Source organism: Diachasma alloeum, unplaced genomic scaffold (assembly GCF_001412515.2).
Source record: "Diachasma alloeum isolate Michigan unplaced genomic scaffold, Dall2.0 Dall_scaffold_00592, whole genome shotgun sequence".
Lineage (NCBI taxonomy): Eukaryota > Metazoa > Arthropoda > Insecta > Hymenoptera > Braconidae > Diachasma > Diachasma alloeum.
In genome coordinates, this window is record NW_021680724.1 from 33,508 (window position 1) to 51,659 (window position 18,152).

The 18,152-nt window shown below is 39.4% G+C and overlaps 1 protein-coding gene across 1 annotated transcript; it reads right to left on the reverse strand.

Moving 5' to 3' along the window:
* Positions 1–13,359: 13,359 nt before the first annotated feature.
* LOC107043510 lies at positions 13,360–15,040 on the reverse strand. Its single transcript, XM_015265045.1, has 2 exons — positions 14,958–15,040; positions 13,360–14,109 (listed from the first exon to the last, which is right to left on the reverse strand). The coding sequence occupies exons 1-2, from the start codon at positions 14,961–14,963 to the stop codon at positions 13,732–13,734; spliced, it is 384 nt and encodes a 127-aa protein (XP_015120531.1). The 5' UTR covers positions 14,964–15,040; the 3' UTR covers positions 13,360–13,731.
* Positions 15,041–18,152: the final 3,112 nt, after the last annotated feature.

Sequence of the window (18,152 nt, forward strand, 5' to 3'; positions counted from 1 at the left end):
GTTTTCCCAGGCGTGGCGGGGACATTATTTTTCTTGACGTAGGGCCCGGAAAACACAGTCTAGAAAAGTTTGTTTTAGAAATCCACAGTAATATCACTGCGGTCTTTGAAATAATTTCTAAGGTTACATTTGTCTCTAAATTTCCTGGGAAGTTCCTAGCAGAAACGAAATGATATACATGATCAATTATACTCATACAATAGTTTAAGAATAGTATACTCATACAATGTTTCTGGATGTCATGCCCAGATTTTTTTCTTGTTAAGCGCACCCTAAAAAGTTGCATTTCAAGCATTCATTACCCTACTCCTTGCCATGTTCGATAGCAAATTAGGAATGAATTAGTATTTTTATCATCCTTTACCACAGTGTATTATTTTCCCAGGCATCGACAAATTGCCCATCTTATGGCACGAGCAACAGCAAGAAGGGCTGTTTCCAGAGAACGAGATCGGTTCAACAAGCTAATCCCTGATACTATGAATGGGCTTGGCGACATGTGCGGAAACTGGAACCCTGCTAATGCGATTTTTCGCAATCATCTCATTGCTGCAGATGGTTCAACCATCACAATATTTGCAAGTCAACAAATGATTACACGATTGAATTATGCTGTTAAAATCCATGTTGATGGTACCTTCAAGGTATGGCATGAATAACATTCAACAGTATATACTGAAATTTCATATTTGTAAGAAATTAATATTTTTGTCTTCCGTCCGTAGTCTATACCAGATCAGCCTCGGGCGGCACAGCTTTTCATAATTTCCATGAGGAAGATGGACATGGTAAGTCATGACCTTGAACATATCAGAATGCCCACACATCATGACGAACCGCAACTGATCCAGAGAAATAAATTTTCGACGAAGTCTTCTCTAATGTGAACATGATTTTTCTCCTCAGGGAATACCTGCCATTTTTGTCCTGTGCTCACAATGTACGATAGCCACTTACACGCGTATGTGGGAATATTTATTGGAGCAAGCCCCTGGGATGAGACTCAACTTACGTACCGTGGTATCAGATTTTGAACCAGCGATCATTTCTTGTGTTCCAAGAATAATGCCATGGGTCAACATCCGAGAATGTTGGTTCCATTTTATACGAGTAATACCATGTGTTTCTTTAATCAATGTCCATGTCCTACACTTAGCTAACTCTTGAATCAAACTCATAAAATTCTCACTCACAAGCATTAATTCTATGTAGCGGAATGCGGGTGAAAGGGAGACGTTTCGTGATCTTCTCGAAATCCCAATATCTTGACTTATGCATGGAGATATTGGTAGAGAAGATAAGAATTTTAACTTCGACCCGCTCTCCACCCATTTGTTTTCCGAGGCAGTGCAAATTTTATATTTTAGTGATCAAGTATTTTGCATTTGAATGAACATGGAATTAATGAACCATACGCTCTTATTAGGCTGTGTCAAGAAGATGGAATAACCTTGGGTTGTGGGAGGCACCAAACGAAGTGTTACGTTTGATTTGGGCACTGCCATTAGCATCGGAGAATCGTTTCGTTGAGGGAGTAGATGTCATCAGGACATAGGTGAGATTGATTGAAGCTGATTTTCCCCGTGTGGCAGAATTCGTTGAGTACCTGCATACGTTTTGGTTACCACATATAGTTATTGTATCAGCCAGAAGTTCACCAGTATGAACTAACAACATCGTAGAGGGCTTCAACCGTCGAATAGTCCCACTTCTCGGCGGAGGATTCCCTCCCCTTTCCAGATTCACTGGTAACGAAAATATGATTCATGACTACACTTATTAAAAATATTCCGTAGCATATCTGAACTCCATAGTAAATTGTTTATGGTCATGGTCCAACGTAATTATTCCCGATGGGTATTTATCACATGTGAAGCTTTCAAAATCCCTCTTGACAGTTGGAATGGCACTTTTTCTATTTTTTCAGTTAAATTAACAATTATAATTGAGGATATCGAAGTTAAATGGGCTCGGATTGAAGCGGGAATTGATTTGGATCAAGACCGACAGGCTAGACAAGTTCCTTATGATATGCACATCGCGGAACATCAGCAGCGTTTGGATGAAAATCGCTTCGTTTCAATAACGTAATATTATCGAACCTCTTGTTGTTTCTCAAACATTATTCTATTCTAATGAAACTCATCATGGAATTACAGATGCACCATGCTTTACTTTCTTCAATATAGTTGAGCGTATAGTTGAGCGTACGCTCAGAGAGATCGACCGAGAGATTGTCACACGTGCAGGTAGCCTCATACTACGAAATAACCTCCTATCATCCCATGCATGTACCTTTTCATCTTATTAATGCCACATTTCCTAATTTCTGTTTTATAGTAAACGATGGACACTTCCAAGACGATCAAGGTATCCTGGTGGATGTCAATAACCTCGCAGATCTCCCAGCTATAGTTTAGCTCAGAATCGAGACGTTCACTTACCTTCTTAGTCTCGATCAACTCACTAACTAGCACTATTGAGAATCTCAAGTTATGGTAAACCTAGAGGCCTTGAAGACAAACGTTTCATTATTAGAAACGTTGTTATTTGAGTTGTTATCCGTTCATTGTTGGAGCCATAGCTACTGTCAGAGCTGATGTGTCTGATGAGTCTCAATTATATTGGAACATGTCCAGAAGACGAGCACCAAGAATTACGTCAATGAGTGGTCTTACGTCTAGCGATTGAGGATCGTGACCATGAGCATTTAGGTGATGTGTCCGTTGTACCTAATGTGGCGCTGAAGTACCTCAAGGAGTGTTTTGATGCTGGTGTTCAGGAACTTTGAATCTCAACACATCGTAAAATTCATTCTTTATCCCTTCGATAATTTATCTAAAACTTTTGGATTTATTCACTCTTAAATTTCAAGTTGTTGAGAATTTTTATGTGTAAGAGGATAACTCTGAATATTATGGATATATCGTATAAGATGTATCACAAATTATTGTGTTAAATAATACGTGTAATCAATTCCTAGGAGTATTAGATATTCTTGGAATTGTCCAAATTTAAGAGGTAGTTGTATGAGAGATGAGAATATTTTGGATTTTTATGTAATTGTCACGTCAAAACGGCAAGAAAATGACGTAATCTTTTATTTCTATTCAACTAACTTTTGACCTGAAAGGTCAACTCTAAAATTTTTAAAACAAAAATGAAATGACTCAAACTTCAATCACTGAATTCAATTTTTAGAGATCCGAACAATTCTCAAGAATAAAACCCACTGGATAGGGATAAATAAAAGAAAATCTAAAACACAATTTTGGTTTCAAATGACTCCGAAGAGTCTATATTTTAAAATAAAAACACTGAAAAATTTATAATGTCAAAGGACTTACAATTTGTTTTTCTCTGCTAAATCCCAAAGGTTTCAATTTTTCACTTAAACAATTTATTAATAATGCCGCACTATCTTTATGATTTTAAATTTTTTTTTGAATGTTGTCTCGACACAATCCAAATATTACACTAATTGAAAACACAAAAATATAAGCCACGAAAGACTTAAAAAGAAAAACAAGTCATGAAAGACGTTGGAAAACTTGAAGGGTCACGGTGGCACTTGAAAAGCTACGGTGGAAAATCCTGAGGAACAAAACGACGCGCAAGTGGTTTTGTTACCCCAGCCTGAGGGTGTGTCCTCAGATGTACGGAGGGAAAATCTAGGAAACCAATAGTCGATGACCTTGGGCCCGAATTTCCCTTCCTTGCACTCCGCTCTCAATGTTTCAGGGTTAACTCCGACTCCTCTACATCGAGATGTCGAGAGTGTGGGCGGACTTTTCCAATCCTCGACTGCCAATGAGAATTGTTTCGGGAGGTCCCATTTTCTCCCTCCACAATCTCATTTATTTAAAAAATACAAATTAAACAATTGAATTATTAACTAATAATTCTTATTTAATAATCTTAAACATATTTCAATATTCCCGAACATTATTTCGGATAATTAAAATTATTTATTCTAAGTAATAATTCTTTATTACGCCGTTCTCGTTTATCTCAGAGAAATGAAAATTAATTATTTGGATCCGTAAATGGAAAATTTTTTAAATAAAAAAAAAGTAAATGAAAATAATTTTCCATAAAGAGAATTAAATGGAGTTCAATTCGTAACGAAATATATAATTGGATTAACTGAAATATTCTTTCGAATTGAAAATAATTCAAAAGTATAAGTTAAAATTGTCCTAACGAAAAGTTTTTAACATAAAAATAATTGTCATAAAATTTTCAATTAAACTGCACTGAAATTATTAATTTAAAGGAATATGTTTTTTTAGACATTTGAAAATTGTAAAAATAAATTTATGACTTCCCGTTACGAAGAGAAACTCGAAGAACCCCGAAATCCGAAGAAATTCGGATTTGGTTTTACGAGGGGGTGGGCGTTGAAAGAAAACAGACCCCAAGTTAAGATAAGGGACAGTTTGAGTTTCCCCAATACACTTGAATACTGGACACGTTACGTCGGAATTACCAGACAAAGAGAAAGAAAGAGATAGACTGGGCGTGCACTTGAAATGCCTTCAGCATGACAAGACCCTGACCCATGTCTATTACTTTATGACTGACTTTTCGGGGAAAAGTCAGCTCGGAAAATGTTAACTGCAAATTTACGACTTGCAGCTGGCCTTCGGGGCCTTTTCAACTAAAAATCCCGGCGCGAGAGAAAGTTTTAATTTTAACGGGTTTTCCCGTTCGAATATTATTTAATTTATTTTAAAAAAAAAGAAAATGTGAATTCAATATTTTTGACGGATGTCACAGAATATTATAATAAGATTACTTATCTAATATTGAACATCATCAGGACATTTTTGTAAAAATGTCCCTTCGCTGTTTAATGTATCCACCAATCAATCAATTAATTAATAAAAACGTTTCGATATGTTTGAGTTTTTGGGAAGTTGTTGGCTGGGATTTAGGGTGAGGTGATAATAAAGATCTTGTGGGATTCAAAAAAAAANTCACCCAGCCGGGAATCGAACCCGGGTCTCCCAGATACGCGCCGGGCACTCTTACCGACTAAGCTACCGGGAACCACAGAAATTCACTCTCAAATTCACCTCAAACACCGCCTAACCTCCTTTAGGCATTAAAGAATTTACATTGTTGTACCCCAGTTCTTGGTTGTCTATTCATTAATCAATGTGAAAAATAAAAAATTACCTTTGTTATGTATGGATAAATAACCGCACTATGTTCTTAATAATAATAATGTGATAATGACGGTTATTGAAAAGGTACGTCAGTTTTCTTATATAATTGTGGATGATCAAGAAGAAATGTGTCAATAAAATGGTAAGCACTTATAAATAATCAATTTACACAAATTGAATTAATATACATATCTTTATGTAATCGTATATTTAGACAATTGATTGTAGGGTCTCATCTACAGTTGAGAAGAGACTTATATGATACTGACCCTCGTCCTCAGACGTTAGCTAAAAAAACACTTGCCTGAATATCGCCCATTTTTAATTACATTTTTAATTATATTTTTCATCTTCACCTGTATCATTAATTATCATCGATATCAATTATTGAGTGAATGTATGGACAATGTTTTGTGGAAATATTATTCGAGGGGTCAAGAAAAAAAGTTGGCTTGCGGTACCTTTATAACTAGGTGGACTTGTTGGATTGGTAGGGTCGCAGCCCGGTAGGCTTATTGGGTCGGTAGGGCCGGAGGGCGGTAGGCTTATCGGGCTGGTGGGGGTATAACGTAGTAGGCTTACTGGGGATTAGGGCCGTAGAGTGGTAGAGTTTTACAAAACCAGTCTTCTCGACACTATCGGTAGTGCTGTAATTCGGTAAGCTTGTAAAATATATAATTTGTTGGAGCACCGCATTTGGTAGGCTTTCACAATGGTGGTGTCTTGACACAGGGTAGAGTTGTCAATTTCCAAAAGTCATGTGGGGGAATTATCTTTCGGTAGAGATTCACGAAATTACTTTTCCTGAGGTGGAATGGTCAACTGATGGACTTGTACATTTCAAAATTTTCCAGGTAGAAATGATTTAGGTGGGTTTATCCCAATGTTGGAATTGTAATTGGTACGGTTGTTCCGTTGCCGATTTCAGATGGCGATGATACCAATTAATCATGCCATTAAACCTTCGGAGTTCTTTCACATTCTTAGGTGTTGGGTACTTGAGTATTGGTTGTAATTTCTCAGGATCCGGCTTGAGACTATCCTTATTTACTAGGAAATCCAAAAATCTTACCTCTTGCCCTCAAAATTCGCCTAGTACTGTCTCTAGTATCTCGGGATATTGCTCAAAATTCCTGGTGACCAGGATCACATCGTCGAAGAATGTAAAGACGTTTAACGTTCAAATAACTTGTCCATAAGGCGTTGGAACACAGCGGGTGCATTACAAAGCCCGACGGCATTTGGGTAAAATGCAGGAGTCCCCTGCCTTCCATTGCGAACGCAGTCCTTGCCTTATTCTTCTTCTCGAGAGGGATCTGGTGGTATGCGGCTTTCATGTGCAGTGTCGTGATATAGTGAGACTCGTGGAGCTTGTCTAGGATCGACGTCATGTTTTGAAGGGGGTATGCGTCTTTGCAGGTCAGAGCATTCAGAACCCTGAAATCCACGCAAAACCTCCACCCTCCATCGTCTTTCCCCATCATTACTGGGCAACTGGCCCAGGGTGATTCTCCCTCTTCCACAATACCTTCTGAGATCATCCTGTCCACCTCTGCTAGCAAAGCTTCCATCACCTTTGGTTACCTCCTCGACATTCTCTGTTTCACTGCTTTCTCATCAGATGCCAGAATGACGTGCTCTGTTCTTTGAATAGGTTGCCTCAAGTCTGTTGGCAGCTGATCTGTCCATTTGTCCAGAAGTTGTTGAATTAGCCCGAGCTGGTGGTCATTCAGCTCCCGTTTTCCATAACAGGTACAGAAACTGGCCACTCCTACGGCCACTCGAACGATGGGATGAGTGATATTTACTCACTACATCCACCAAACTCATTTCTTACCACTGACGTTGACCCCGTAGTGAGTAATGAAGTCCATGCCCAGGATGCAGTCTGTTCTTAGATTTAGAAAAAAAAAAAAAAAAAATTCTAAGAGAATTAGAATTTAGAGAGAAAAAATTTCCGCTTCACCCAGCCGGGAATCGAACCCGGGTCTCCCAGATACGCGCCGGGCACTCTTACCGACTAAGCTACCGGGAACCACAGAAATTCACTCTCAAATTCACCTCATACACCGCCTAACCTCCTTTAGGCATTAAAGAATTCTAAGAGAATTAGAATTTAGAGAGAAAACATTTCCGCTTCACCCAGCCGGGAATCGAACCCGGGTCTCCCAGACCACTACGGCAGGAAACCAATCGTATATTCCATTAATTGCGGTGGGAAACATGGTTTCTCCGTAGATTTCTTCAGGTGCTCCATTTGCCATAGCGACATATCCGGATTTAGAAGGTGGTCTGTTTTCAGTCCCAGTTCCTTCACTACGACTGTTCCTACCTTTCCGAAGACTGTCAGTGCTGCTCCCGTGTCTAACAATGCCTCGAGGCTTTTGTTGCTCACTCGAATCATTGCCAGGATTCTCTTCTTACTTACTTTCTGGGTCTTACGTTCTCTGGTCTCGGGGGAAAGTTTTCGAGCTTTTCCTCCATTTTCGTCGGTTTGAGTAGTGTACTTTCCCTTTTTTTTCTCTGATTGAGTTGGACAGCAGGGGTTCCCCACTTTCTCGAGAAAATCTTTCTGTGATGATTGTGCTTGAGCACTCCCAACCTCTTTTGATCTTTGTACTTGGTCAACGAATTCAAGGACTGCGATATCCTCGTCATCGCTTTCCGTTTCTTCGTCTGTCTCCTCATCATCTCGTCTCTCGTAGTAGTGCCACATTTCTTCGGCTTTTCCTACCCCAAAAGTGACCACCGACAGTGTTTCAGCGTCGACATTCTTTTTTGCCTCCGCCGGTTCAATTGTTACTGGGGGTACCCGTGATTCTGCCTCTTGTCGCGGGGCAACTCGACTTAGATATTCTTGCCTGGTTGTTTCGTCCTGACGTGGTTCCACTTGAGTTTGAGCTATTCTTGTCGTCGACTGTAGACTCTGTGGTGCGGGGATACTACTAGAGCTGAGTCTTACTGCTGGTGCCCCTTGGCATTTTTTAACATCTTGCATCCACAGTTATCGACGAGCACCCCCTCCCTTTCACACGCAACACAGAGGGTGACCCTTGCACAGTCCCTTTTTATGTGACCATTCATTTGTCCAAAGTTGTGACAGAAGTATGGGAATTTTCGTCTGTAGGATGCTGTGTTGGCTGGAGGCCTTGCAGAACCTGGTGTTTTTGGTGCCGGGTCAGCTGAAGTTTGCTCCCTCGTTTTAGATGGTTCTGACACTTGCGCCACTGGCTTTGACTTCTGTCCTGACTTCTTTTGCTTCCTCTTTTTCTTTTCCCCAAGGTCCTTCGCTGTGACTTGCTGTGCTGGAGGTGTCACCATTTCACTGACCTCCTCTTTCTTTGTGAAGAAGGTGTTTTGAGGCTTCTTATTCCCTGTTTTAGCCTAGTCCTTAGTACTTGACCATGAAAACTCCTTGGCGCTGCATTGCTCTTTCCCCACTGGTGGACGAAAACTCTTGTTCCCCCTTCATTATTTTTCTGCCTCGGCTGTTAGCTCTGCTAATTCCTCGAAGGTAGCGAATTCTTTAGGGCTTATTTTCAGGTTGTACTCGGGCCTGAGACCACTGTACGCCCTTTTGAGCTGCTTACTCAATTTCGGTGGGTTATTCAGTCGGTCGTATAGGCCTATTCGATAGCCAGTTCTCCTTGCCCCTGGTTTCAATTGCGGATATCTTCCTCGATATCCTCATCGTCCGCTTTTGTGGCGTACCAGCTCCTGAATGCCTTAAGGAAGTCCTTCCACTTCTTTCTGTATTTTTGTTAATTCTGTACTAGGTTAGCGGCCTTCCCTTCAGCACTTCCGGCAGGACCCCTAGCCTCTCAGACCCATAGGTATCGGCAGACTCGAGATTTTCTGTGAGCTGATCCAGGAATTCGTCTGGACTTAATTTCTCCGTATTCCTGAAAGTCAGCCTCCATTTTCTCATCGTTTCACCGATGTCTCTGCGTTTCTTTGCCTTCTTCTTGTCCCTCGATTCGTTCCATGCCTTTAATTTTCTTTTCAACTTCCTCATCTTGATCTCCTCTACATCTTCACTGGAAGAACCTGTGAATTCTTCACTGGAAGGATCCGATTCAGAGTCAGATTCCTCGGAGCTCGAGCTTGTGAATAATTCCTGTCGAGTTGTTTTTTTCTTCAATTCTATTGGTTTCTCCTCAGGCCTACGTTTGCTTTCTGCAGATTTTTCACTCCTTTCTTTTTTCCTCTTCGACGTTGGCTCTTCTTCTTCTGAGCTGCTAGTCGAGTCTTCAGCTTTTTGGCTTAGTATGCTGGTTCTTCATTTTTGAAGTGAAAGGGACTCCTTTTTTCCTTGGGTGTTTCCTTCTTCTTCTTGGAATTCTCTGCGCTGATCTTGTTGAGGACATGGTCTTTGGGGGTTTTCGGATTTTTTAAGGTTTTTTTCGTGATCCTCGTTTCCATGGTTGCCCCCTTGGGTCTTTCATTTTCTATTTGTTGAGCATGCAGGAAGATTGATGGATTGAAAGTGCCTTGCCATAGCGAGGTTCCTCCTGGTTTTTTTCCGTTGATTGTAGTACCTTTAAGTTTGCCGGGAGGGTTTCTCCATCTGTTGCGGTTACACCCCTGGATTTGCTCCAGTCGCTCGAGCGTGGGAGGTGGCCCTGCGTCTTCTTTCTTCGCAGGTTTGGTTCAATGCCTCCTCTTGCTCTCGTAGCTCCTCCAACAGCTTCTCTTGGTGCTGTATTTTGAGTTGTTGGTCCTCTTAAATCCTCCTTTCGAGGATGTCCTCAGTCTGTCCGCTCATCTCTTCCTTATGAGGTATGCGCTCAACCCTGCCGACCAGGGGTTGGAGAGATTATGCTGTCTGTCCTCCTCCGCCTGTTGGTTCTTTCACGGGAGGATCTGCGTTCCACTCAGATCTTCGGAAGGTAACTCGAGTTTTCTCTTAGCTTCCAGATCCTCAGTCTTTCTACTATCCCCAGGCCCATTCCTTGGGGTGTAGAATGGCCTGAGTGGGGTTTCTTGGAGTCCATCGATCCTTGACCACCTGATGCTGGCGACTCCTTTGATTCTCATCTGCAGTCTGATGTAGCGCTGATGACGTCACTTTCGCCCTTAGGATTTGCAGCTTCCTCGCTGAGTTGACGGCGTATTGCGTCATCATCAAGGCCTTGCATCAGTTCTTGCAAGTTATTCCAAACGATGGCTTGCCAGACTATACTGCCGATGGTTTCGAAGTCTTCATACACCTCCCTCTGAATTCTTTCCTTGAGGGCGTCATCGAGAAGGTCTTCCCGTCCACTCTGCCCCTCTAGCCTCTCTCGTTTCTGCGGATCTACTCTCTGGTCATCGTGTTCCAGTTGATCATCGTTCACGAGTCCTTTTTCGGCGTTATCCCCATTTTTAATTTTCACCCATTCGACTGATGGGGATCGATACCCCGAGGAATATTTATTTCCCCGGAAGTTTCTCTCGAAGCTGGACTATGTAGTGATGTCCCTCTGCTAGCTTCTTTTCGTTGCAAAGATCGTCAACTCTGACCTTCCCGCTGTGTTTGCTTGCTGGATGTCGCACGATTCCTGCCTCAAGACGTTGTTTTTCAAGAGAAGAGAGAAAATTGAAATTGATTCCTCTGTAAATTATTGTCACAACAAGTTTCGAGACTTCTATCATATGAAAGACTCAAAATGTCCATTTGTCCGAGATTCTATCAATTCACGAGATGTTACATCTGGGTATATTTCATTCTTTACGTTCATATTTCCCATTTATAAAATGCAATTTTCCTCGTTTTGTTCTTTGTCCATTCGAATGTCTGAGCCTCGAGTCCTGCCGTAGCAGCATCTACCCGGTTTACTTTTTCACGGCGGAAAAATGAGTTACAAAAAAATTTTTATTTCAGGTTATAACTTCAACGTTTTTCACGTGCCGTGGCCCACGCCGCCAATGATTCCCGAATATTTACTCACTGATGCCAAAACTCAAAAGAGACTATAAAAAAAAGGATTTAACTCCGAAACGATAATAAAATTTTTCAAGGGAATAAAGTAAATTTTTTCTTTATTTTGAAGGTTATTTAGGGTTTCTGAGCCCTCAATTCCAAAACCCCATCCCCACAAGGGATGCCAATTACAACGAACTGTCCATTGAGGGTTCACGACCAGGTCACACGAATTATTTTCTTACCTCTGCCACTAAATTTCAACCAATTTCCTCAGTTGTTTACTCACAATTAACTGAATAATTCCTCTCCAGAGGTGTGCAGTAGGGAAGATATTTGGAAAGATACGGATAATCTAAGAGACGTTTTCCAAAACTAAATTATTCATTTCTGACTTATAATTGAGAACTTGTTCCAACAATAACCCGGTCTCAACTCTAGTTCCATTCTCTCTCTTGCTAACTCTCTCGAAGGATAGTTACACTCGAGTGCTCAGTGGAATTCGTGGGAGAGGGATCTTATTTAATCAAAAACCACGCGTATCTGGCGTACTGGGAATAACCTCCTTTTGTGATCCTTCATGTCTCCTCGACAACTCTGACCACTCACCAGCCTCGAAAACTCGACGTTTGATCTGTTGTTTTTCACTTCGGAAACGGACTAATCCTTTTCCCGTAATTTTCTACTCGTAATTTTAACTAAACTTGCTAGATTAACAAACAGCCGCGTTGGCACGTGCTCACCCCTTGACTTCCTATCTCGACTCCCAGGAAACGTGGCGTAATCTGGTACCCTGGGATGTAACTCTGCTCCAGGGCGAAGGATGGCACCTCAAGTATCCAAAATCGACGGATGGCGGCGAATCGCTCGAGCGCGCCTCTGCACAATACTAACCGGTATCTATATTTGGATTGATTCAGATAGAAGGCATCGAGGCGAATATTTAAAAAATGACAAATTGAGATTGATCGAACAGTTTTTTAGATATTCAAGAAAATGAATTTCGATATAAGGTTGATTATTTCCTCCATTACACTTCCGAACAATAGAATTGCGGAATCCGACGTCCCATGGTCCAATCAGAACAGAATTATATCGATAATACCCCGTCGGTCGGTAATTTTTCGGTTGCCAAGCAGAATAACAATAAAATGGTCGAATTTACCACGATAACGCCGAATACCACAATTCTATTTATCGAAACAGTGATGGGGGAAATAATCCGCCGAATACCCCTCGAGCCTCAAAATGAATCGGAGGATTTCTCTCAACCTTCTCTGCATACAAACGAATGCGTCAAGTATCGCAGGAAAAATCCCTGGCCCAAGCGCTCGGAATTGTTTTAGGCTGCGAAACTTGACATATTCGTATGTATGGAACGAAGTTATCAGGAACACCCGATTTTTTTTCAAGTCCCCGGGGTATTATAACCGAATATCTTCCAAACTAATGATCCGATCAGCTCATCCTTAATACGGTATGATGTAGTACTAAAAGGATACTTCGTGTGAAATTTTACGTTGATAGGCCAATTTTTTTAAAAGTTTAGATGCAAGCAATGGTTTTGAGCGAACAATCGACGAATGTGAATATCTTAGAAACTATCCTGTACCATTTTGGATCGAGATAGAAGGCACTGAGACGAATATTTTGAAAAAAATGGGCTCCACAGTTTTTGAGATGTTTGCAAAAAAATGTTTAGGGCCCAATGGAGATTTCTTCTGATCGTTTGAATTCTTTGTACGGAAATTGAACACCGAGCTAGTCCTCATCAATACCTATATTCTCACAAAATGTAAGATTTAAAAAAATTACTTTAGTCCTTAAATTCTACGATTTTCTAAAAGTAAACCACCACATCTGCGGCTATTCTACATCATTCCTATCCCTATCCTATCCCATTATTTCTAAGCAAACTTAGAAAATCTAAAAATCGAACGATGGTGATGTGGGAGCAAAAATTCATTTTATATATTTAATTATACGATACTAGAAACTAGTTCAATTTTCGGTTTTCTCTCATTTTTTATTCTATTATCAATTTTTTGCATATAAAATGGAAATACCAAACTCGTGAGCCTCCTGCGATGAATATTTAGAAGGTTTACGTGACACATTTCATTAGAAATGAAGATAATATAATTTGAGATAGTATAGTATAGTATAGTGTCGTAAAGTATAGTATAGTAGAAGATGAGGGACTCTCGTGTCGCACTCTTGAATCATGAAGAATTTCGCGCCGAAATTATACCTGTTAAGGTTACAAGATATTTATTTCCCACATGATTCACTAATATTATATTTTATCTTTATTGTCTATTATTCGCATGACGTCCAAGATAATTAACCAAAAGAATCTTATGTATTAATTCTTCCGAGCTCTATCCATTCATACTGAACGATCCGGATTCTGGGTGCTTAGTTTCCGCATCTGTCGTCCTCTCATCCGTCAGTGGACTAATAGAATTGTTCATAAAATGAATTGTATCAGAGAAGAATATCAAATTGGCTCTAATTTAATGGATTAAACCATCTATTTCAACTGTGGATGATGGACTAGCTCTAAAATGTGTAATGTATGGACGTTCCCAAAAACACTTTGTTTTTTCCAACATCTCATCTCAGTCTTACACTTTTCAGGTTGTTGAATACGTAAAATTAGTAGGTTGGTGCAGCACGTCGTCCGTCTTTCCTGCTATTACGTTCACGATAGGCCATTTGTTGACGGTAAACAAATAGCGGACGAAGTAAATTCGTTCCTGCTGCTGTCTCCATATCATCTTTTGGCTTCCGTGGAGATTCCTGGTCAAGCATCGATCTATAAGAGCGATGATGAGAATGACCTTTATTTTCTTCGCCCAGATAATTTGAAGTATCTTTGGAATGCCTCAATTCTGCTTCAAACAAAATGACTCCAAGGGGCTTCACATAAAGTTCAAAAGTGACGGGAAATTTTTCTAGAATTGGCACCGCATTTGTTTTAGTGCCATTGCCCGATAAAATCGCCAGAACACCGATGATCATGATCATTGATGACTAGAACAATATGACAAAAATATAAGAATGCTCGTACGTTTGATCCCGTACAAAGAGTGCAGTATGACGATATTGGCGTGGAGTAATGGGGTGAGGAGGATGGTCATTGGTGACTATCCAATTATGGTGTGTTGAAAAATTTGTTTTTTCTCATGATAATTCATTAGCTTAATACCAAACTAGCCCATCCTATAATAATCCTATAATAATCCTATAGAAATCCGTTCTGCTCCGTACCAATTGGCCAAATTATGATAAATAATGTAAAATGCAAAAATAACTAAATTTGATGTTTTGTAGCAATCGTGTAGGTCCGACCATTATAGTGTTTTCCGAATTTCTCTTAAAATATGTTACAATGAGGGTCTTGAAGTGAATTTTGCATAGTGAAACCCACTGTTTAGGCATATTCACTTAGTCCAATTCATATGCTAATTTGTTTCTCAAATGACAATAAGATAGGGCCGCTGAATTCGACACATTTAAATAGAGGTTTGCTCTTCCTTGTATCCATTTAAAGAATGTAGAATTATTCAGATTACGTGTACAGCAAATTACCTCTATTTTTCTCTATTATGCCTCCTTCGCCGATTAATCGAAAATTGAAGGAAATGTGAATTTTATTATCTTTTCAGTCCATCCTTTTTTTCAACTCATAATTTCACATGATTCAATAAAAAACTTGATCGCAATTTGTGCATAATTAGGAAATTGCCCAACTCCCCTGACATGGCGATGAAATATTTTTGTGATTTTCGAAATATGAATATCTCGGAAACTAGATAACAATCGGAAAAATGTCCAGTTTTTTTAAATTTATGGACGCGTATATCGAATTCAATGCTTACCATCATGATGCACTTATTATTATTATGAAAGTCGTAAAGTTTTAGTCGTCCCTTGCTTTTACTGTTCACTGTAAGTGCGTTGAAGTCTGCGAATTAAAGTGTTGTGTCATGAGATTTTATGAGAACTATTGACGTCAAGTACAGGCATGCTAATTGTTTACTGACGCCCGAGTTGAAGCGATAAATAATATGGTAAACCAAATGGTCGCCTGGAATTTCATGTGCTAGATGTAAACATCAAAATGATATTTGTTCACAAATTTTTCTTCGAGCATTTTCCTCTTACCTAATGCAGGTATTTTTATTTGGTGCCCAGGGGGGGGGGGGGTACTTATAATTATAATAGGCTTGAAGAGATAAATCCCACCAATGGTTTGTCGGTATTTAAATATGAGAATTTAGTACTTGATTATAATAAAATCACAAAAATACATTTTTGTTAAAAAAAACGCCAAGTAACCATTTCGCTGCCATGTTATTAGAATTTCACAAAAAAATGTTCCTGAGAAATTCTAATGGATTCTCTTTAATTCTTCATTATTTTGCTGAAAATCATAAAAATAAATTTTTGTTGAAAACTTGTTTTTAAAAAAAAGGAACTTTGGGACAACGAGATTTTCTGTGAAAAATTTCAGATAACTCATTTGCAGACAATTGATACTGCGAAATTAAAAAAAAACGAAATGAGGAAGAGCGCCGAGGTCCTGAAGTTAAACTTATTATCTTGAAGGACGACCGATTTTCTCATAAAATGTGGACATAATTCCAACATTTTTAACAGTGGTGTGTTCTCAATGGCAACCCCCCATTATCAATTCCTATGAGTGACAGTGGGGGAAGGTCATAAAAATTGTGGTTTATCCACACAAATTCCATAACAAAGAGTGTGAATATGAGCGGTTTCTTAAAAAAAAGGTTTAGAAAAAGAGTCAGGACCAACGTAATTGGCGCGATTTTCCAGGCTAATGTAAAAATCTCGCGAGAATTTGAAGCAAGTTTGGATTTGTCGATTCCTTGGCTTGAAGAGATATGAAGGATTATTCTGAAATTAATAGAACTGTTACTTTATCACAACAGTGAGTTGAAGTCGATGCAATCATATATGAGAAAATGAGGATGGTGGAGATTTGTGGCAATATTTGGAAGCTCTTAGAGCGACTATTTTTCCCTACGTGGAGAATCACCGTACAACTACTCGTGCAACCGGAACGAGCTCCGCACGATGAACTGTGTGTTGTGTATCTCCTTTTATTAGGTGTACAAATAAGTTTTAGGACACTTCGATTCCGTGTCATGAAAGTAATTCAAAGTTACCGCTTACATATGATATGGTGGGTTTTGTTATGTAGTGTCAAAACATAAAGGAGTCATAAACATAACCTTAAATTCTGTGAATAAAACATGCAGACCGATAAGCTATTTATTAGACACTGCATTCGCTATGAATTCCATCAAGGAAAAACTGTTAGGAAAGCATGTCAATCGATTTGTTCTGTTCTTGGGGACAATATTGTATCTAAAAGTACATGTGAGTATTGGTATAAGCGATTTAAAGAAGGTGATTTCGACGATAGTGTCCGTGAACGTACCGGGGCCCCTGGAAGAGTGGATGACCAGGAACTGCAAGCGTTGCTGGATGAAAACTCTTGTCAGACGGAAAAACAACTTGCAAAACAGCTTGGAGTAACTCAACAGACCGTTTCCTATCGATTAAACGAAATGGAAAAGATTCGAAAAGGAACAAAGTGGGTGCCACGCTTTTTGATTCAAGAAATTAAAGATAGCTGACTTGACATATGTCTCAATCTTTACAAGAAGCAACATAGAAAGTCTTTTTTGTGGAAAATTGTGACCGGTGATGAAAACTGGATTTATTTTGATAATCCGAAACGCAAATATAATTGGGTTAAACCCGGTGAGCCGACGACATCGAAACCGAAGCGCGATATTCACTGTAAGAAGATCATGCTGTGTATATGGTGGGATATGAAAGGCGTACTGCATTATGAACTGCATTATGGTAGGATATGAAAGGCGTACTGCATTATGAACTGCATTATAGTGGGAAATGAAAGGCGTACTGCATTATGAACTTTTGAAATCTAGCGAGACAGTTACTGCCGATCCCTGTCGTCAACAATTAATAAGATTCAACCAAGAAATTGAACAAAAACGTCCATTTAGTGGCAAAGGAAAACGTTTAGTAAAATTGTTCCATGACAACGCCAGGCATCATGTGGGTAAACCGGTCAAAGATACGTTAATGGCTCTTGGATGGGAACTTGTGCCACATCCGGCGTATTCACCAGACTTAGCTCCAACTGATTTTCACTTATTTCGGAAGGTGCAAGACGAATTGACTGATGTGCGATTCAAAATATTTGAAGAAGTGCAAAAATGGGTCGATAATTTCCTCGCCTCGCAAGATAAAATTTTTTTTGCGGAAGGCATCCGTAAATTACGTAACAGATGGCTGAAGGTCATTCAAAATGATCGAGATTATTTTGATGAATAAATACAGTTTACTTTTTTTCGAAAATGAATTTTAAATTTTTTGCAAAGTGTCCTAAAACTTATTTATACACCTAATGATACATACTATGTGAGAAAGATGGACGGCACCTTTCTCAGTTGGACAGTGTACAACGCATACCTTGTCATTCGAAACTCGCTCCCGCATATTATGAATGATTTCGGTTTAAAAAATGCGCCAAGTGCGGTGGTCCTGATTCTTTTTGTGAACCTTTTTTTTTTAAGAAACCACTCATATTGACACTCTTTTTTATGGAATTTGTGTGGATAAACCACACTTTTTATGACCGTCCCCCACTATCACTCATAGAAATTGATAATGATGAGTTGCCATTGAGAACAAGCCGCTGTTAAAAATGTGGGAATTTTCTCTATATTTTATAAGAAGTTCTGTCGTCCTACAAGATAATAAGTTTAACTTCAGAAACTTGGCACTCTTCCTCATTTCTCTTTTTTTTAAATTTCGCAGAATCAATTGTCTGCAAATGAGTTATCTGAAATTTTTCACAGAAAATATCGTTGTCCCGAAGTTCCTTTTTTTTAACTACAAATTTTCAACAAAAACTTATTTTTATGATTTTTAGAAAAATAATTAAGAGTTAAAGAGAATCCATTGGAATTTCTCAAGAATATTTTTTTCTGAAATTCTTCTAACAATGCATC